Below are 16,846 nucleotides of genomic sequence, written 5' to 3' on the forward strand. Positions count from 1 at the left end.
TGGAAGAGTGAGTAAGCCGGGTGGGAGGGGTCTTTGATTATGCTGCCCGCTTTCCCCAGGCAGCGGGAGGTGTAGATGGAGTCAATGGATGGGAGGCAGGTTCGTGTGATGGACTGGGCCAAGTTCACGACTCTCTGAAGTTTCTTGCGATCCTGGGCCGAGCAGTTGTCATACCAGGCTGTGATGTAGCCAGATAGGATGCTTTCTATGGTGCATCTGTAAAAGTTGATAAGGGTTAATGTGGACATGCCAAATTTCCTTAGTTTCATGAGGCAGTATAGACACTGTTGTGCTTTCTTGGTGGTAGCGTCGACGTGGGTGGACCAGGACAGAATTTTGGAGATGTGCACCCCTAGGAATTTGAAACTGCTAACCATCTCCACCTCGGCCCCATTGATGCTGACGGGTGTGTACAGTACTTAGCTTCCTGAAGTCAATGACCAGCTCTTTAGCTTTGCTGGCATTGAAGGAGAGATTGTTGTCGCTGCACCATTCCACTAGGTTCTCTATCTTCTCGTCGTTATTTGAGATCCGGCCCACTATGGTCGTATCGTCAGCAAACTTGTAATGAAATTGGAACCAAATTTCGCGGCGCAGTCGTGTGTGTACAGGGAGTCGAGTAGGGGGCTAAGTACGCGCGCAGTCTTGCGGGGCCCCAGTATTGAGGACTATTGTGGAGGCGGTGTTGTTGTTCATTCTTACTGATGGTCTGTGGATCAGAAAGTCGAGGATCCAGTTGCCGAGGGGGGGCCAAGTCCTAGGTTTTGGAGCTTTGATATGAGCTTGGCTGGGATTATGGATTTGAAGGTGGAGCTGTAGTCAATAAATAGGAGTCTGATGTAGGAGTCCTTGTTGTCGAGATGCTCTCGGGATGAGTGTAGGGCCAGGGAAATGGCGTCTGCTGTGGACCGGTTGCGGCGGTATGCGAATTGCAGTGGATCAAGGCGTTCTGGGAGTATGGAGGTGATGCACTTCATGACCAACCTCTCGAGGCACTTCATTATGACTGAAGTCAGGGCCACCGGAAGGTAGTCATTGAGGCACGTTGCCTGGTTCTTCTTTGGCAACGGTATGATGGTGGTCTTCTTGAAGCAGGTGGGGACCTCGGAGTTGAGTAGGGACAGATTAAAGATGTCCACGAACTCCTCTGCCAGCTGGTCCATGCAGGCTCTGAGTGCACGACCAGGGATCCCGTCCGGGCCCGTCATCTTCCGAGGGTTCACTTTCAGGAAGGCCGATCTGACTTCGGAAGCTGTGATGGTGGTATTGGGTGAGTTATGGGCTGCTGGGGCACTCAACAGCGGATTGTTGACCTTCTCGAACCGAGCATAGAATGCATTGAGTTCATCGGGGAGGCGTGCGCTGCTGCCAGAGATGCTGCTCGGCTTTGCTTTGTAGCCCGTTACGTTGTTTAGTCCTTGCCACAACCGCCGAGAGCCTGTCTGTGACTCGAGCTTGGTTTGATATTCTCTCTTGGCATCTTGGATGACTTTACGGAAGTTATGCCTGGATTTCTTGTATAGGTCAGGGTCGTCTGACTTGAACACATCAGACCTGTCCTTCAGTAGGGAGTCAATCTCCCGATTGAGCCATGGTTTCCAGTTGGGGAACGTACCTACTGCTTTCTTTGGCACGCAGTCTCCACACATTTGCTGATGAAGTCTGTGACGGTGGTGGCATATTCATTTAAGTTGGTCGCTGAGTTCTTAAATATGGACCAGTCCACTGACTCTAAGCAGTCACGTAGGAGCTCTTCTGTTTCCTTGGATCAGCACTGCACGACCTTCTTCGCTGGATCCTCCCGTTTGAGTTTCTGCTTGGTATGCCAGGAGAAGGAGCACCGCCTTATGGTCTGATTTCCCAAAGTGCGGTCGGGGGATGGAACGGTAGGCGCCCTTGATTTTTGAGTAGCAGTGGTCAAGAGTGTTGTCGCCCCTGGTGGGACAGGAGATGTACTGGTGGAATTTTGGCAGTACAATCTTGAGGTTGGCCTTGTTGAAGTCTCCAGCCACAATGAACAAAGCCTCCGGGTGTTCTGTTTCGTAGTTGTTTAGAACTGTGTACAGTTCGTTCAGCGCCTTCTTCACTTCTGCCTGGGGTGGGATGTAGACCGCTGTGATATGGCTGAAGTGAACTCACGTGGAAGATAGTATGGGCGGCACTTCACGGTCAGGTATTCCAGTGGGTCGCCAGGGTCACCGCATCCAAGCACCAGGAGGAGTTGATGAGGAGGCAAACCCCTCCACCCTTTGCTTTGCCTGATGACGTGGTGCGGCCTGCACGGTGAATTGAGAAGCCTTCAGGTTGTATGGCACAGTCCGGTGAAACAGTTCCTGGATAGGTTGGATATACCAGCTGTGAGGTAGGGAACGAGGCAGGGACTGGAAAGCACCGTTAGGACTGGAGGAGATCAGGGTGGCACAGTGATTAGCATTGTTGCCTCAAGGCATTGAGGACCTGGGTTTGATCCCGACCCCAGGTCACTGTCCGTGTGGAGTTTGCACATTCTCCCCATGCCTGCGTGAGTCTCACCCCAACACAAAGCTGTGAAGGGTACGCGGATTGGCCATGCTAAATTGCCCTTAATTGGAAATTTATTTTTTAATTTTAAAGAAAGGGACTGGAGTAGAGCTTAGAATGCATCAAGCCCATTCAGTCAGGGAAGGCACAGGGACCGCACAGGTTCCCGGTGGACTTCTACAAGATGTTCACGGCAGCAATAGCCCCTCATCTGTGGGAGATGTTCAACGTCTCGCTGTCGAGGTGGGTCCTGCCGCCCACACTGGCACAGCCTCGATCTCATTGATCCCTAAGAAGGACAAAGACCTGACGGAGTGTGGATCATACAGGCCCACCTCATTCCTGAACATTGACGCCACAGTCCTGGTGAAAGCTCTGGCGAGATGACTGGAGAGGCCAGAAGTAACTGCGGAAGATCAGACTGGGTTTGGCAAGGGCAGACTGCTAACGGCGAACATCAGACATCTGCTGAATATGCTCATGACACCCAAACGGGGAGGAGATACCAGAAGTAATCATCTCCCTGGATGCAGAGAAAGCCTTCGACCGGATAGAGTGGAGGTACCTCATTGAGGTCCTGGAACGGTTCAGGTTTGGGGCAGCCTTCACCTCATGGGTGAAACTACCATACAGCGCTCCTACGGTGAGCGTATGAATGAATGGCACCAGCTCTGGCTATTTCTGTCTTCACAGATACACGAGATAGGGGTGCCCATTGTCCCACTGCTGTTCACTCTGGCAGTTGAGCCACTGGCCATTGCTCTGAGATCAGCGAATGGGTGGAGAGGCATTCAGAGGGGGGACAGGGAGCAGAAAGTCTATCGATGCAGATGACCTGCTCCCCTATGTCTCGAACCCCCTAGCCCGCATGGGTAAAATAATGCAATTCCTGAGGGTGTTTGGAGCCTTCTTGGGTACAAACTAAACCTGAGCAAGAGCTAAATCTTCCCGGTAAACCCCCATGGGGGAGGAGCAGAGCTGGGGGCGCTGCTGTTCAAACTGCACTTAACCTCTCCTCGACCACCCTAACTAGGCCCACTCTCCCGACCACCCTAACTAGGCCCACTCTCCCGACCTATCCTTGCAACCCCAAACCCCACGCAGCCTGCACATCCCAGGACACTTAGGACAATTTAGCATGGCCAATCCACCTAACCTTCACATCTTTGGACTGTGGGAGGAAATCTGAGCACCTGGAGGAAACCCACGCAGGCACGGGGAGAATATACAAACTCCACACAGACAGTCGTCCGAGGCCGGAATTGAACCCCAGTCCCTGGCGTGGTGAGGCAGAAGTGCTAACCACTGTGCCACCATGCTGCCAAAGTTTCTCTTCATATTCAGATCGCTCCCAATCTTCTTCCCCAAATCCTCCTTCACCAAGGTGGATAAACTAATCATGGCTTTCATGTGTGCTGGAAAGATCCCCAGCATCTTCAAAACCATCCTACATAGAGGGCAGCACATGGGTGCTTGGCACCGCCAAACCTCCTCATTACCACTGGGCAGCGAGCGCAGAAAGGATGCATGTGTGGCTGGGAGAGCCAGAGGCAGAATGGTGTGGATAGATGAAACCTCCTGCCTTGAACATCGTTTGGGCACTGGCCACCGCCCCACTCCCAATCCTCAAACCAAGTACTGGAGGAGCCCGATAGTACCAACCACACTAAGGACCTGGAACCAGCTCAAACACCACAACAAACTTGTGACATGTCTGCAGAAACCATAGATTCATCCCGGTGAAAATAGATGACACCTACAAAATGTGGAGAAATGTGCTGACTGTAAGGGGCCAGTACATAGACGGAAGAATAACGACCCTGGGGGAACTAGCAGAGAACCTCCAACTCCCGAAAGGGAACGAGCTCCAGTACTTGCAGTTACAAGATTTCCTCCGCAACAGGCTGCAGCATTCCCCCAGCAACCCAGACACACCTTACTGGACAGATTGCTGGCGCAGGACGAATTAGGGGACGGTAAATGTGCCGACATATGTGGATGACTGTTAGAAGTGGCAAGGACCCCATTGGAGGAGACATGAGGAATATGGGAGGAAGAACTAGCCATTGAGATAGGAGGGAGGACTATAGAGCGAAGCACTGCATCGGTAAACTCCACCTCCTCATGCACAGGGCTAAGCCGAACGCAGCTAAAGGTGGTGCACAGGGCACACCTGACCAGGACGCGCATGAGCAGTTCTTCCCGGAAGTGAAGGAGAAGTATGAGTAGGGTCAGAAGGGTCCGGCTATCCACACCCACATGTTCGGGTCCTGCCCCAAGCTGATAGAGTTCTTGACCACCTTTTCCGAGGCCATGTCCAAGGTTCCAGGTGTGAAGGTGGAGCCATGCCCTTGGTGGTGGCCTTCAGGGTGTCGGAACAGCTAGAGCTCTTTATGGGGAGAGGGCCCTGGCCTTCACCTCCCTGATTTCCCGCCAGAGACTCCTGCTCGGATGGAGGTCAGCAGCACCAACCAAGGCCACAGACTAGCTATCAGACCTGGCGGAATTCCTGAAACTGGAAAAAATAAAATTTGCCATCCGGGGGTCGGAGGAAGGGTTCCAGTACACGGAGAAACAGTTCACCAACATCTTTGAGGACCTAATTGTCACCAGCAACTAGGGGGGAAGCTGAGAGGTAGAAGGATGGGAGGAGGTAGCATCCATAACACATAGAAAGTGGCAGGTGTACGATACAACAGGGTCACCGGGGCCCACGCCAGAGGCCCATGAGCAGCACTAAAGCAAAGCAAAAGAAGGGCACAGTCCACAGATAAGGCCTCTCCACCTTCGGTTGGCCTCGCCCTGAGGTGCGTATGGCAGGACCAACCACCCACCTCCCTCAGGTTACATCAGAGTTTTTTTTTTTCCTTTTTCTTTCTTTTCTTCTTCCGTACCTGTCATAATCTGTAAACATTGACCAGTCTGCATACCCCAAGTGTATAGTTTAATCACATAGTGGTTAGGTTGAATTCAAAATGTAGAATATTTATCTGTTATTTTGGTAGAAACAATTGTATTGTCGGATTATGTGTGTGATATGTTTGTTTGCTATAAAAATGAAAATCTTCCAATAAAAATAAAATAAAAAGAGAACACATGACCTGCATCCAGTGGTTGAAAAGAGCAGTGTGTAGAAGTAATCATGGAGAAAGCTCCTAGCTTGGACCTTTACTGTACCTATGTGTATGGTTTATATGCTTACTGTTGAACTACCTAATAAGATCTACCAAGCTATTCCCAATCTCTTGCAACAGCGTTAGAGCTAGTTATTATCAACATAGATCGAGAAGCTGACCCCATATCTGTAGATGATATTGGCACGATATAGTACGAAGCTGAAGAAGTAGAAGGGGCCCAAGATCAATCATCAGTGACTCCTGAGGGAGCAGTATTGGGAAATGAAGAAAAGTTGTTGCTAGAGATGCCTCAAAGACTGCAGAGGGGAGGTTGTGGAAGACAAATAAATATAATGTCATCAGTCACGGTCACAGAAAATGTCACTTGTGACTTTAGGAAATTTGAGTGTTATGATGGAGAAAGAAACCAGAATGGCTTTGTACATTTTGTAGCATGGTAAAAGGAAGAGCAGCTCGGCCCTTGTCCCATTTGCCGCCGTTGTCCCGTTCCACACCCACGCCCTGCAGTCCTGCAAATATCTCCTCTTCAGAAAAAGTTATGTAATTCCCTTTTCAAAGTCACCAATGAATCTGCCTTGACCACAGTCTCAGGCAGAAAAATCCATATCCTAACTACATAAAAAAAGTATTTTTCCAAAAGATTCCTTTTCCATTCATCTTCAGTCGGTGCACTCTGGTTCTCGACTCTTCCTCCAATATGAAGAATTTCTCCCTATCTACTCTATGATTTTGAATACCTCTATCAAATTATCTCAGAACCTTCTCTTCATGAAGAATAACCCCAGTTTATTTAATCTATCCATATAACTGAAGTCTCTCATTCTGGAATCATCTGCGTTATCTTTGTTAGAATCATAGTTTACAGCATGGAAGGGGACCTTGGAGGTGACATGAGCGCTTCCAAGTACTTTTTAAATGTTATGAGGGTTTCAGCATCTACCATCCTTTCAGGCAATGAGTTCCAGATCTCCACCACCCTGGGAGTGAAATAATTTTCCCTCTAATCCCCTCCAAAACCCCCACCTCTTAACTAAATCTGCGTTCCCTGTTTATGCACCCTGCAACTTTCTGCAGTTTCTCTAATGCCTTCACATCCTTCCTCAAGTATGGTGACCAGAAATGAAGAAAATACTCCAGGTGAGGCTGGATCTGTGTTTTGTAACAGTCATCATAATTTGTTTGCTTTTGTACTCTATTTATAAAACCCAGGATCCTTTATTTAATAGTTTCTCAACCTGTGCTGCCACCTTCAACAATTTGTGCATATATACACCTAGGTCTCTCGGCTTCTGCATCTGCTTTAGAATCATATCCTTTATTTTATATTGCCTCCCTTGTTCTTCCTATCAAAATTTATCACGTCACAATTCTCTGAATTAAATTTCATCTGCTACTTATCTGCCCATTCCAGAGATCTCTCCATGTCTTGAAGTCCATCATTATTCTCCTCATACCTCACAATACTGCTAAATATTGTGTCATCTGCAAATTTTGGTATTGTGCCCTGCACACCCAAGTTTGGGTCATTAGCATAGATCAGGGGAAACAGCAGTCCCGGTTTGGATTCCTGGGAGCCCCACTGTATACCATCCTTATTCCATAAAACAACCATTCATTGCTAGTCTGTTTCCTGTCACTCAGCCAATTTGGTACCTATGCTGCTACTGTCCCTTTTATTTCATGGCTATTAAATTTTCTAGCAAGCCTTATTATGTGGCACTGTATCCAATGCCTTTTGGAAGTTCAAGTACACCATAACAACTGTATTACCCCCTCAACCCTCTATGTTCCCTCATCAAAAATCTCATCAGGTTAATTAGGCATGATTTGCTGTGCTAGCTTTCATTCACTAATGTTGATATGATTGCTAATTTTATTCCAGATTATAATTTCTGAAAGTGTTCCTACCACTGAGGTTGAACTAACTGATGTTCAGTTGTTGAGCTTATCCTGCAATCCTTTATTGAACCAGTTTGTAACATTTGCAACTCACCAGTCCTCTGGCACCACCCCTTCATCTGAGGGACATTGAATGAATATAAGCAACTATTATCAGAGAATATACAGTGCAGAAGGAGGCCATTTAGCCCTCGAGTCTGCACCAGCCCCTGGAACGAGCACCCTACCAAAGCCCACGCCTCCACCCTATCCCCGTAAACCCACCTAACTTTTTTGGACACTAAGGGCAATTTATCATGGCCAATCCACCTAACCTGCACATCTTTGGACTGTGGGAGGAAACTGGAGCACCCGGAGGAAACCCCCGTAGACACGGGGAGAACGTGCACACTCTGCACAGACAGTGAGCCAAGCCGGGAATCAAACCTGGGACCCTGGAGCTGTGAAGCAACACTGCTAACCGTTGAACTGCCGTGCAGCCCCCTCTGCAATTGCAACACCTCTGCAATTTTTACCCTTACTTCCTCAGTAGCCTTGGATGCATCTCATTCGGTCTAGGTGGCTTATCAACTTTTGAGTATAGCCAGTCTTTTTTTAGTACCTCCACATTATGAATTGTTCATCCATCCAGTGTCTTAACTACTTCCTCTTTCAGTATGACTGGCAGCATCTTCTGGGTAAAGACAGATACACAGTACTCAGTTAGCACTTTAGCCAAGCTCTCTGACTGCATGCATAAATCCCTCTTTAGTCCTTAATCAGGCTCAATGCTCCTTTTACTACCCTGTTACTATTATGCCTTGACTTCTGGATTTCCTTTTATTTTAACTGCCAGTTTCTTCTCATATTCTGTCTTTGTCTGTCATTTCTTGTTTTGGAGTGTTAGACATGGATTTGGAAAGCAATAGCACATCCTAATTTTACACTGCAATACGAGTTTCATAGTATTTTGCTGAAAGTTATATCCTTTTAGTTTGCATTGTCAAATCAATATGAGAGAATATAACTAACCATCTAAGATATATAACGATAGCCTGAGCTAAAGACAGCTCAATCTTTGGCATACAGGTGCTTTATTTTAACTGCTAGATGAGCTGAAATGACAGATAATCATTCAAGGAAACAGTGTAGTTGTTGACTTCATTCAGGGACATATTTAATTCATAATCTGACATAACAATAAATTAAGAAATCTCACCCATTATGCATAATTATGATCCTGGACCAGACCTTCAAGATTTGATAAGATCAGGTAAGGGGCCAATAACATTTTGTTTAATGTAGACAAAATTTGAGATTCAAGACACTTGCTAAGAGAATAAAGGCACAAGATTCTGCGAGTTTTGAACAACCAAAAGTAAACTTTACTTCACAAGGTCAGAAAGATAAAACAATTTACAGTATCTATTGTATACTCTGACATTCAGGGTAACTATATGGTACATGTGAATTAATAGACAAATTGAGGTCAAGCACTCCACACTGTTAAATAAATGACAAATGAAATCAAGACAGATCCCATAAATTTCTCAGCAGCTTGCCCAGGTATCAGTAAACACTGTGAGTCAACTAATCTTGATGAGACTCTGTCTCTCTCACAATGGACTCGATATGGCCCCAACCTTTTAAGCGTCATAGTCTTCAAGCTGCTTTAGTTGTATTTGTACTATTTTTACAACACAACTTTAACCTTCCCAGAACTGTCACTTACTTCTAAAATATTACTATAAACTATGACATCAGTTATTTATAACATTCCCCAGGTTCACCAGAATGGAGATTCAGAATCTGCTTGAATTATCAAATGCGCTACATCTACATTTTTTCATATACCTAATCTATGCTGTATTGATGCACCTTTGACAGCACACAACCACTGATCATTGCAACGGGATTGCAAGAAGTGGCATCACAGCTCTTGATGCAAGTGTCACAATCTGAGAGGGGCCAAACAGAATATGTAATTCTATAGAACCTAGTCATGGATGTATTACAGTCTTAATAGTCTCAAATTGGCCTTGGATTTGTATGTATATTTGTGAGAGCACAATCATATACATACTACCCCAGACAAAGTCAAGACTGCGCACGTCTGCCAATCAACCTGGCTGTCTGTTATTTGATCTACATAGCCTTAGTTAACTGCTTTTGCAATCTAATATTGAGGAACAAATATGTAAAGAGATTACAGATAGCTGCCAGAAAAACAGTTGGGGACTTTAACTTTCCCCAACATTAACTGGGACAGCCATAGCACTAGGGATTTGGATGGAGAAAATTTTGTCGAGTGTATTCAGGAAGAATTCCTCATTCACTATGTGGATGGCCTGACCAGAGAGAGGACAAAACCTGACCTCCTCTTGGGGAATAAGGAAGGGCAGGTGACGGAAGTGTTAGTGGGGGATCACTTTCAGACCAGTGACCATAATTCTATTAGTTTTAAGATAGCTATGGAGAATGATAGTTCTGGCCCAAAAGTTAAAATTTAAAATTGGTGCAAGGCCAATTTTGAGAGTATTAGGCGGGAACTTTCAAAAGTTGATTGGGGGTGCCTATTTGAAGGCAAGGGGACAGCTGGTAAGTGGGAATCTTTCAAAAAGGTGTTAACTAGGGTTTAAGGTGAGCACATTCCTTTTAGAATGAAGGGTGAGGCTCGTAGAAGGAGGGAACCCTGGATGACTCGGGATATTGAGGCCATAGTCAAAAGGAAGAAGGAGGCAGCTGGGATCAAATGGATGCCTTGAAGAATATAGGGCTTGTCGGAGTGGAGTTAAGAGAGAAATCAGGAGGGCAAAAAAGGGGACATGAGATTGTCCTGGCAGATAAGGCAAAGGAAAATCCAAAGAGCTTTTACAGATACGTAAAGGGTAAAAGGGTGACTAGGGAAAGGGTAGGGCCGCTTAAGGATAAACAAAGTCATCTATGTGCAGATCCACAAGGGATGGGATACGTTCTAAATGAATATTTCTCGTCAGTATTTACTGTTGAGAAAGGCACGAATGTTAGGGAAATTGGGGAAATAAAAAGTCATGTCTTGAGGAGTGTACATATTACAGAGAAGGAGGTCCTGGAGATAATAAAGCGCATCAAGATAGGTAAATCCCCAGGACCTGATGAAATGTATCCCAGGATGTTGTGGGACGCTAGGGAGGAAATTGCCGGCTCCCAAGCTGTGATATTTGAATCATCGACAGCCACAGGAGAGGTGTCTGAAGATTGGAAGGTAGCAAATGTTGTGCCCTTGTTTAAGAAGGGCTGCAGGGATAAGCCTGGGAACTACAGAGCAGTTAGCCTTACTTCTGTAGTGGGTAAATTGTTAGAAGGTATTCTGAGACACAGGATCTATGGGCATTTAGACAGGCAAGGATTAATTAGGGAAAGTCGTGTCTCACCAATTTGAATACGTTTTTTGAAGGGGTAACCAAGAAGGTAGATGAGGGCAGGTCGACGTTGTCTACATGGACTTTAGCAAGGCCTTTAACAAGGTACCGCATGGTAGGTTGTTGCAAAAAGTTAAATCTCACTGAATCCAGGGTGAGATAGTCAATTGGATATAAAATTGGCTTGGCGACCAAAGTGGCTGTGGATGGTTGTTTTTCAAACTGGAGGCCTGTGACCAGCGGTGTGCCTCAGGGATCGGTGCTGGGTCCTCTGTTATTTGTTTTATCTATTAATGATTTGTATGAGAATGTAGGAGACATGGTTAGTAAGTTTGCAGATGACACCAAGATTGGTAGTGGATAGTGAAGAAGGTTATACAAGATTGCAACAGGATCTTGATCAATTGGGCCAGTGAGCCGATGAATGGCAGATGGAGTTTAAATGTGAGGTGACGCATTTTGGTAGATCAGATCAGGGCAAGACCTACTCAGTTAATGGTCGGGAGAGCTACAGAACAAAGATATCTAAGGGTACTGGTTCGTAGCTCCTTGAAGGTGGAGTCGCAGATGAACAGGATGGTGAAGAAGGCATTCAACATGATAGGTTTTATTGGTCAGGATATTTTATACAGGTGTTGGGACGTCTTGTTGAAGTTGTACAAGACATTAGTAAGACCACACATGGAATACTGTGTTAAGTTCTGGTCACCCTATTATAGGAAGGAGATTGTTAAACTAGAAAGAGTGCAGAAAAGATTTACGAGGATGCTACCAGGATTTGATGGTATGAGCCATAAGGAGAGGCTGGATAGGCTGATACTTTTTTCCCTAGAGCATAGGAGTCTTATAGAGGTCTATAAAATAATGAGGGGCATAGATAAGGTAGATAGTCAACATCTTTTCCCAAAGGTAGAGGCGTCTAGATCTAGAGGGCATAGGTTTAAGGTGAGAGGGGAGAAATACAAAAGAGACCAGAGGGGAAATTTCTTCACACACAGGGTGGTGAGCATCTGGAACGAGCTGCCAGGGGCAGTGGTAGAGGTGCATGCAATTCTTTCCTTTAAAAAACAGTTAGTTACATGGGCAGGGTGGGTATATAGGGATATGGGCCAAATGCGGGCAAGTGGGACTAACTTAGTGATAGAAACTGGGCGGCATGGACAAGCTGGGCCAAGGACCTGTTTCCATGCTGTAAACATCTATGACTCTAATGTGTTTGTTACCGTTTTGTGGATATTAAGATATATCTTCCACACATTGCATTTTATTTGTAATGTAACATTCGATTTGCTTTAATGTGGGTTTTTGTGCATTTTAAACGTTTTGGTTGTAATTTAACAATACAATGCAACATTGCTTAAACAATGATGCTTATACATTTTTCATGCTGTCTTCCACCCAATGGCTTCAATGCATGTAAGTAACTGTGATTGACGTTAACTTTTCTCCCTTATTCCATCATTTTTTTATTGTTTCACTCATCAACATTTAAAAGTTAAAGCTGCATTACATTTTGTTGGAAACCCCAGTTTCTATATTTGGTTAATAAAGATTAAACTTTTGAAAAGCAAATTGAACTCAGGAGTGCAGCAATTAGATTCCTTGCTTTACTTATGTTAGTGCAGGCATGATGTCCAGCAGCAAATTTGCCAGCCTATTCACCTTGATCAGAACTCAACAGAACTATTCGGTGCACAGTAAAAGACCCCTGGCCTTCTGATACCTCACTCGCATAACATGTTTTCTCTGTCATCTGTTCAAGCAGTGGTATTACGTCAAGTCCCACGCCTCAGCAGCTAATTCTTCACCCTCCTCTCTTATTCCTCGCCCTCCCCTTCAGTACTATAATGAAACTTTGTATTGGTCCTCCTGTCAACTGAGAAAGTGGTGGCGTTGTTGACAGTGATTCATGGCAGAGTGAGAGTAGATGTTGCTTGAGGAGAAGTGGAGTAATGGAAATATATATATTTGAATTGCATTTGTATGTCTTCCCTTAGATTTCTTCCATATTGAAAGTGACCTACTTCTCTAATTCCATGGTTCTCAGACCTTTTGGTTGAAGTGATGTCCACGATCCAAATGATAATACGGTATAATACCCATAGAATAGAAGTGCTGCATCTAAAAAATAGAATAGAATCCCTACAGTGCAGAAGGAGGCCATTCGGCCCATCCGGTCTGCACCAACCCACCGAAAGAACACCCTACCTAGGCCTAATACCCCGTCCTATCCTTTGGACACTAAGGGTCAATTTAGCATGGCCAATCCACCTAACCTGCACATCTTTGGACTGTGGGAGGAAACCAGAGCACTCGGAGGAAACTCTCATAGAGATGGGAAGAATGCACAAACTCCACTCCAACACTAACCCGAGGTTGGTATCGAACCCGGGTCTCTGGCGCTGTGAGGAAGCAGTGTAAGCCACTGTGCTACCATTCCACCAAAGAGTATTTTAATAATGCTTTATGAAGATCAGGTATTTGCTTACGTATATCAGTCAGGTGGGTGTACTTCCTCCTCCCTGCAGGATCCGTCTATCCTTGTCAGGAGCACAGAGAGCAGGAATATGGCAAGAACAAAGTGCAGAGAAAGCACAAAGGAAACAGATGAGAGCAAGATCCTGGGTTTGTAGAATCCCTGCAGTGCAGAAGGAGGCTATTCAGCCCATCGAGGCTGCGCCGACCCTTGGAAAGGGCACCCTACCTAGGCCCATTCCGCGCTCTAACCCTGTATCCCTACCCAACCTTTGGACACTAAGGGCAATTTAGCATGGCCATTCCACCTAACCTGCACATCTTTGGACTATGAGAGGAAACTGGAGCACCCAGAGGAAACCCAAGCAGACACAGGGAGAAAGTGCAAACTCCACACAGCCACCCGAGGTCGGAATCAAACGTTGTGAGGCAGCATTGCCAACCACTGTGGCCCCCCCCCCCCAAAAATTAACAGGAGCACTGGGTCAGCAAACACTTGGAAAGATCAAGAGCAGAGCTTCGGCTGCCACTAATTCTTGTTGTTGGCCAAAGCACTGTCACATTATTTAGCAGACCCCCTAAAGAATGCCAGGGGTCTGTGAGCCCGGTTTTTGAGAGCCATTGCTCTAATTAAGGGTATTACTGGAGAAACAACTCCTCCTGTGATAACATTACACTGTAATGATTTATGAATGTTCAAACTGCGGAGAGATGCACTATTAAATGAACATTAATGATCTTAATTCGCTACACTGTTTTAGGATGTGTAGGCTAAATGTTTGTGTCAATGCATAATGATACCTTATGAAAATATAATGCAGCTTTAACGGAATGATTGAATTGCTATGTAAGACTCATAATTTTCCTGTAAGTACACTAGAAATGATTTGATGTTTATTCTAATTGGCAACAGCAATATTGGACTCCAGTTTTTCATTATGAACTACATGACTTTAAACCATTAATGACGTGAGTGGCATTTGCTTTAATAAAATGTTGTGACTGAAGACAAAGTCTTTGTGTCTTTACCATTGACCTTAGTTAACAAAAACCCTCCCATAACTCCAATGCTTCCGGTTTCGAACAGGATGATATATTATCAACATGTAAGAGAGACTGGAAGCCCCCAGCTCCCCAATAGATTGCCCTCAATCTGTCTTTAGCAAGACCACAAACATATTAAGTGGACACTTTAAGGGCTAAGAAAGGAGAGAATTTTGCAGACAAACTAGTATTTAGAATGGGCACATAAGAATGCATGTTATGGGACCTATAGCGCGCCCATTTTGTTGGTGCATTAAGTCTCCTTGGCTCCTGCCGAAACCGATTAGATAGCCACAGATCATACAAGCATTTCTTCAAACCCTGGCTTAGAATTGCCCTAAAACGCACAATTATTTAGAATGGTTCCATGCATGTGAGTAAGGTTTCAAAAGTGAAATTTAACATATATTTCAACTTGCATTTTAAAGTGGGAGAGTAAAAAAAAAAATTAAAAGTTTTGCAATTTTCCATATTAACCTTTGTGAAAAGTGAATTATTTTGCAACTTTCCTCTCGTCAAAGGAACAAAAAAAATCCCTTTATTTCCTTCAGCTGGATTGCAGCTTAGATGTTCTTTGGTAGCTCAACACTACAAAATGTCCATTGGCACTAAGAATACTGTCAATGAAGCCTGTGAAAATACTTACAGAAAAAAATAGGAGTCTATTTAATTTCTATAACCGATTAAGGTGTTCAGCAAAATAGTAGGATCATTCAAGGTGCGTTTTCCCATCCCAAGGAAGTTTGCTCTTTAAAAAAGTTGATGTTCAATGATTAGTTAATATTATTTTTAGTTTCAAGATGCAGGTATATCCCACTAAAAGCAATTTTACTCAAAATAAGATATGCACATAGAGCATCTTACAATGAACCCTTTTGTTTTTACTAGATTTTAGCTGAAGAAAAAATTTGAATCCTGTTTTAATATCACCCATTATTCAATTGTATTATCAACTACATTTCATTTCATCCCGTTTTTTTTAACAAACAATTTTATTGAGGTATTTTTTGGCATTGTAAACAGTTACAGACATCAACAAAAAGAAAGCAAAAAAGGCAAAAATGTGCAAACATCCACGTACAATCAATACTTCAATCGTACCACACTGCACAGGCCCGCGCCTCTCCCATCGGCACTACCCGCCAATTTATCCCTCCTACTCTACTCTAACCTCCCCCCCCCCCCCCCCCCCCCCCCCCTGCTGACGCTCACTCTCCCACAAAGAAGTCAATGAATGGTTGCCACCTTTGGGCGAACCCCTGTACAGATCCCCTCAAGGCGAACTTAATTTTTTACATCCCCAGAAAACTCGACATGTCCGAAAGCCACAACTCATGGAGTCCCTCCATGCCAATAATATTCGTCGCCGGGCTATCAGGGAAGCAAAGGCCAAAACATCGGCCTCTTTCTCACCCTGGTCTCCCGGGTCCCCCGAAACCCCAAAAATTGCCACCCCTGGACCCATCGCCACCCTTGTTTTTAGCACCCGGGACACGATCCCAGCAAATCCCTCCCAGTACCCCCTAAGTATCGGACATGTCCAAAACATGTGTACGTGGTTCGCTGGTCCTCCTGCGCACCTAGCGCATTTGTCCTCTACCCCAAAGAATTTGCTCATACGAGCCACCGTCATGTGGGCCCGGTGAACGACCTTAAATTGAATCAGGCCGGGCCTGGCACATGTTGCGGTCGAATCTACCCTACTCAGGGCTTCTGCCGACAGCCCGTCCTCCACTTCCCCATCTAGCTCCTCCTCCCATTTGAGTTTCAGTTCCTCCATCTGGGACCCTTCCTCCTTCATGAGCACCTTATAAATATCGGAGACTCTACCCTCTCCACCTTCCCCTCTAGAGACTATTCTGTCCTGGATCCCCATTGGCAGGAGGCGTGGGAAGGATGGGACCTGTCTACGGACAAAGTCCCGCAACTGTAGGTACCTGAAATCGTTTCCCCTTACCAGACCATTCATCCCGTTTTTTTAATATAACAAGTATTTAATCTCCGAATAACTTGAATTAGCGATAATTATTTTCAATTTGGTACATCAAATCCTAACAAATATGAAACCTCATATGAAAATTTCCAGGAATGCTAAAACTTTTCTCATGTAGTTTCGCTGTTTTGTAAATGAATTGTCATGTTCATGATATGCAACGTATTCTCTCAATGGGCTTCCTTTTCAGTCTTTGACCAACTAGATCTCGTCACATACGAAGAGGTAGTAAAACTACCAGCCTTCAGAAGGAAGACGCTAGTGTTACTAGGTAAAAATAAAATCTTAATTTAGTACAAAAATTGAAGAATGGTAATTAGAAAAAAATACAACCAACATTATATTTTAAAAAAGAATAAAGATTTTTTTTACCACTTTTGCATCTTTTTTTTGTTTGC

The 16,846-nt window shown here is 44.9% G+C and overlaps 1 protein-coding gene across 16 annotated transcripts in view; it reads left to right on the forward strand.

Annotated features, from left to right (window-relative positions):
• The window catches only part of caska (calcium/calmodulin-dependent serine protein kinase a), a 740,678-nt gene that overhangs the window by 693,079 nt on the left and 30,753 nt on the right, over positions 1-16,846 (forward strand). For 10 of the 16 annotated variants that reach the window (XM_038802093.1, XM_038802098.1, XM_038802088.1 and 7 more), the window contains one exon: positions 16,639-16,719. In XM_038802093.1, coding sequence (XP_038658021.1) covers positions 16,639-16,719 — 81 coding nt within the window. The remainder of the gene's footprint in view (positions 1-16,638; positions 16,720-16,846) is intronic. The other 6 variants (XM_038802089.1, XM_038802094.1, XM_038802101.1 and 3 more) reach the window with 1 other exon arrangement.

Source organism: Scyliorhinus canicula, chromosome 7 (assembly GCF_902713615.1).
Source record: "Scyliorhinus canicula chromosome 7, sScyCan1.1, whole genome shotgun sequence".
NCBI classification, from domain to species: Eukaryota; Metazoa; Chordata; class Chondrichthyes; order Carcharhiniformes; family Scyliorhinidae; genus Scyliorhinus; species Scyliorhinus canicula.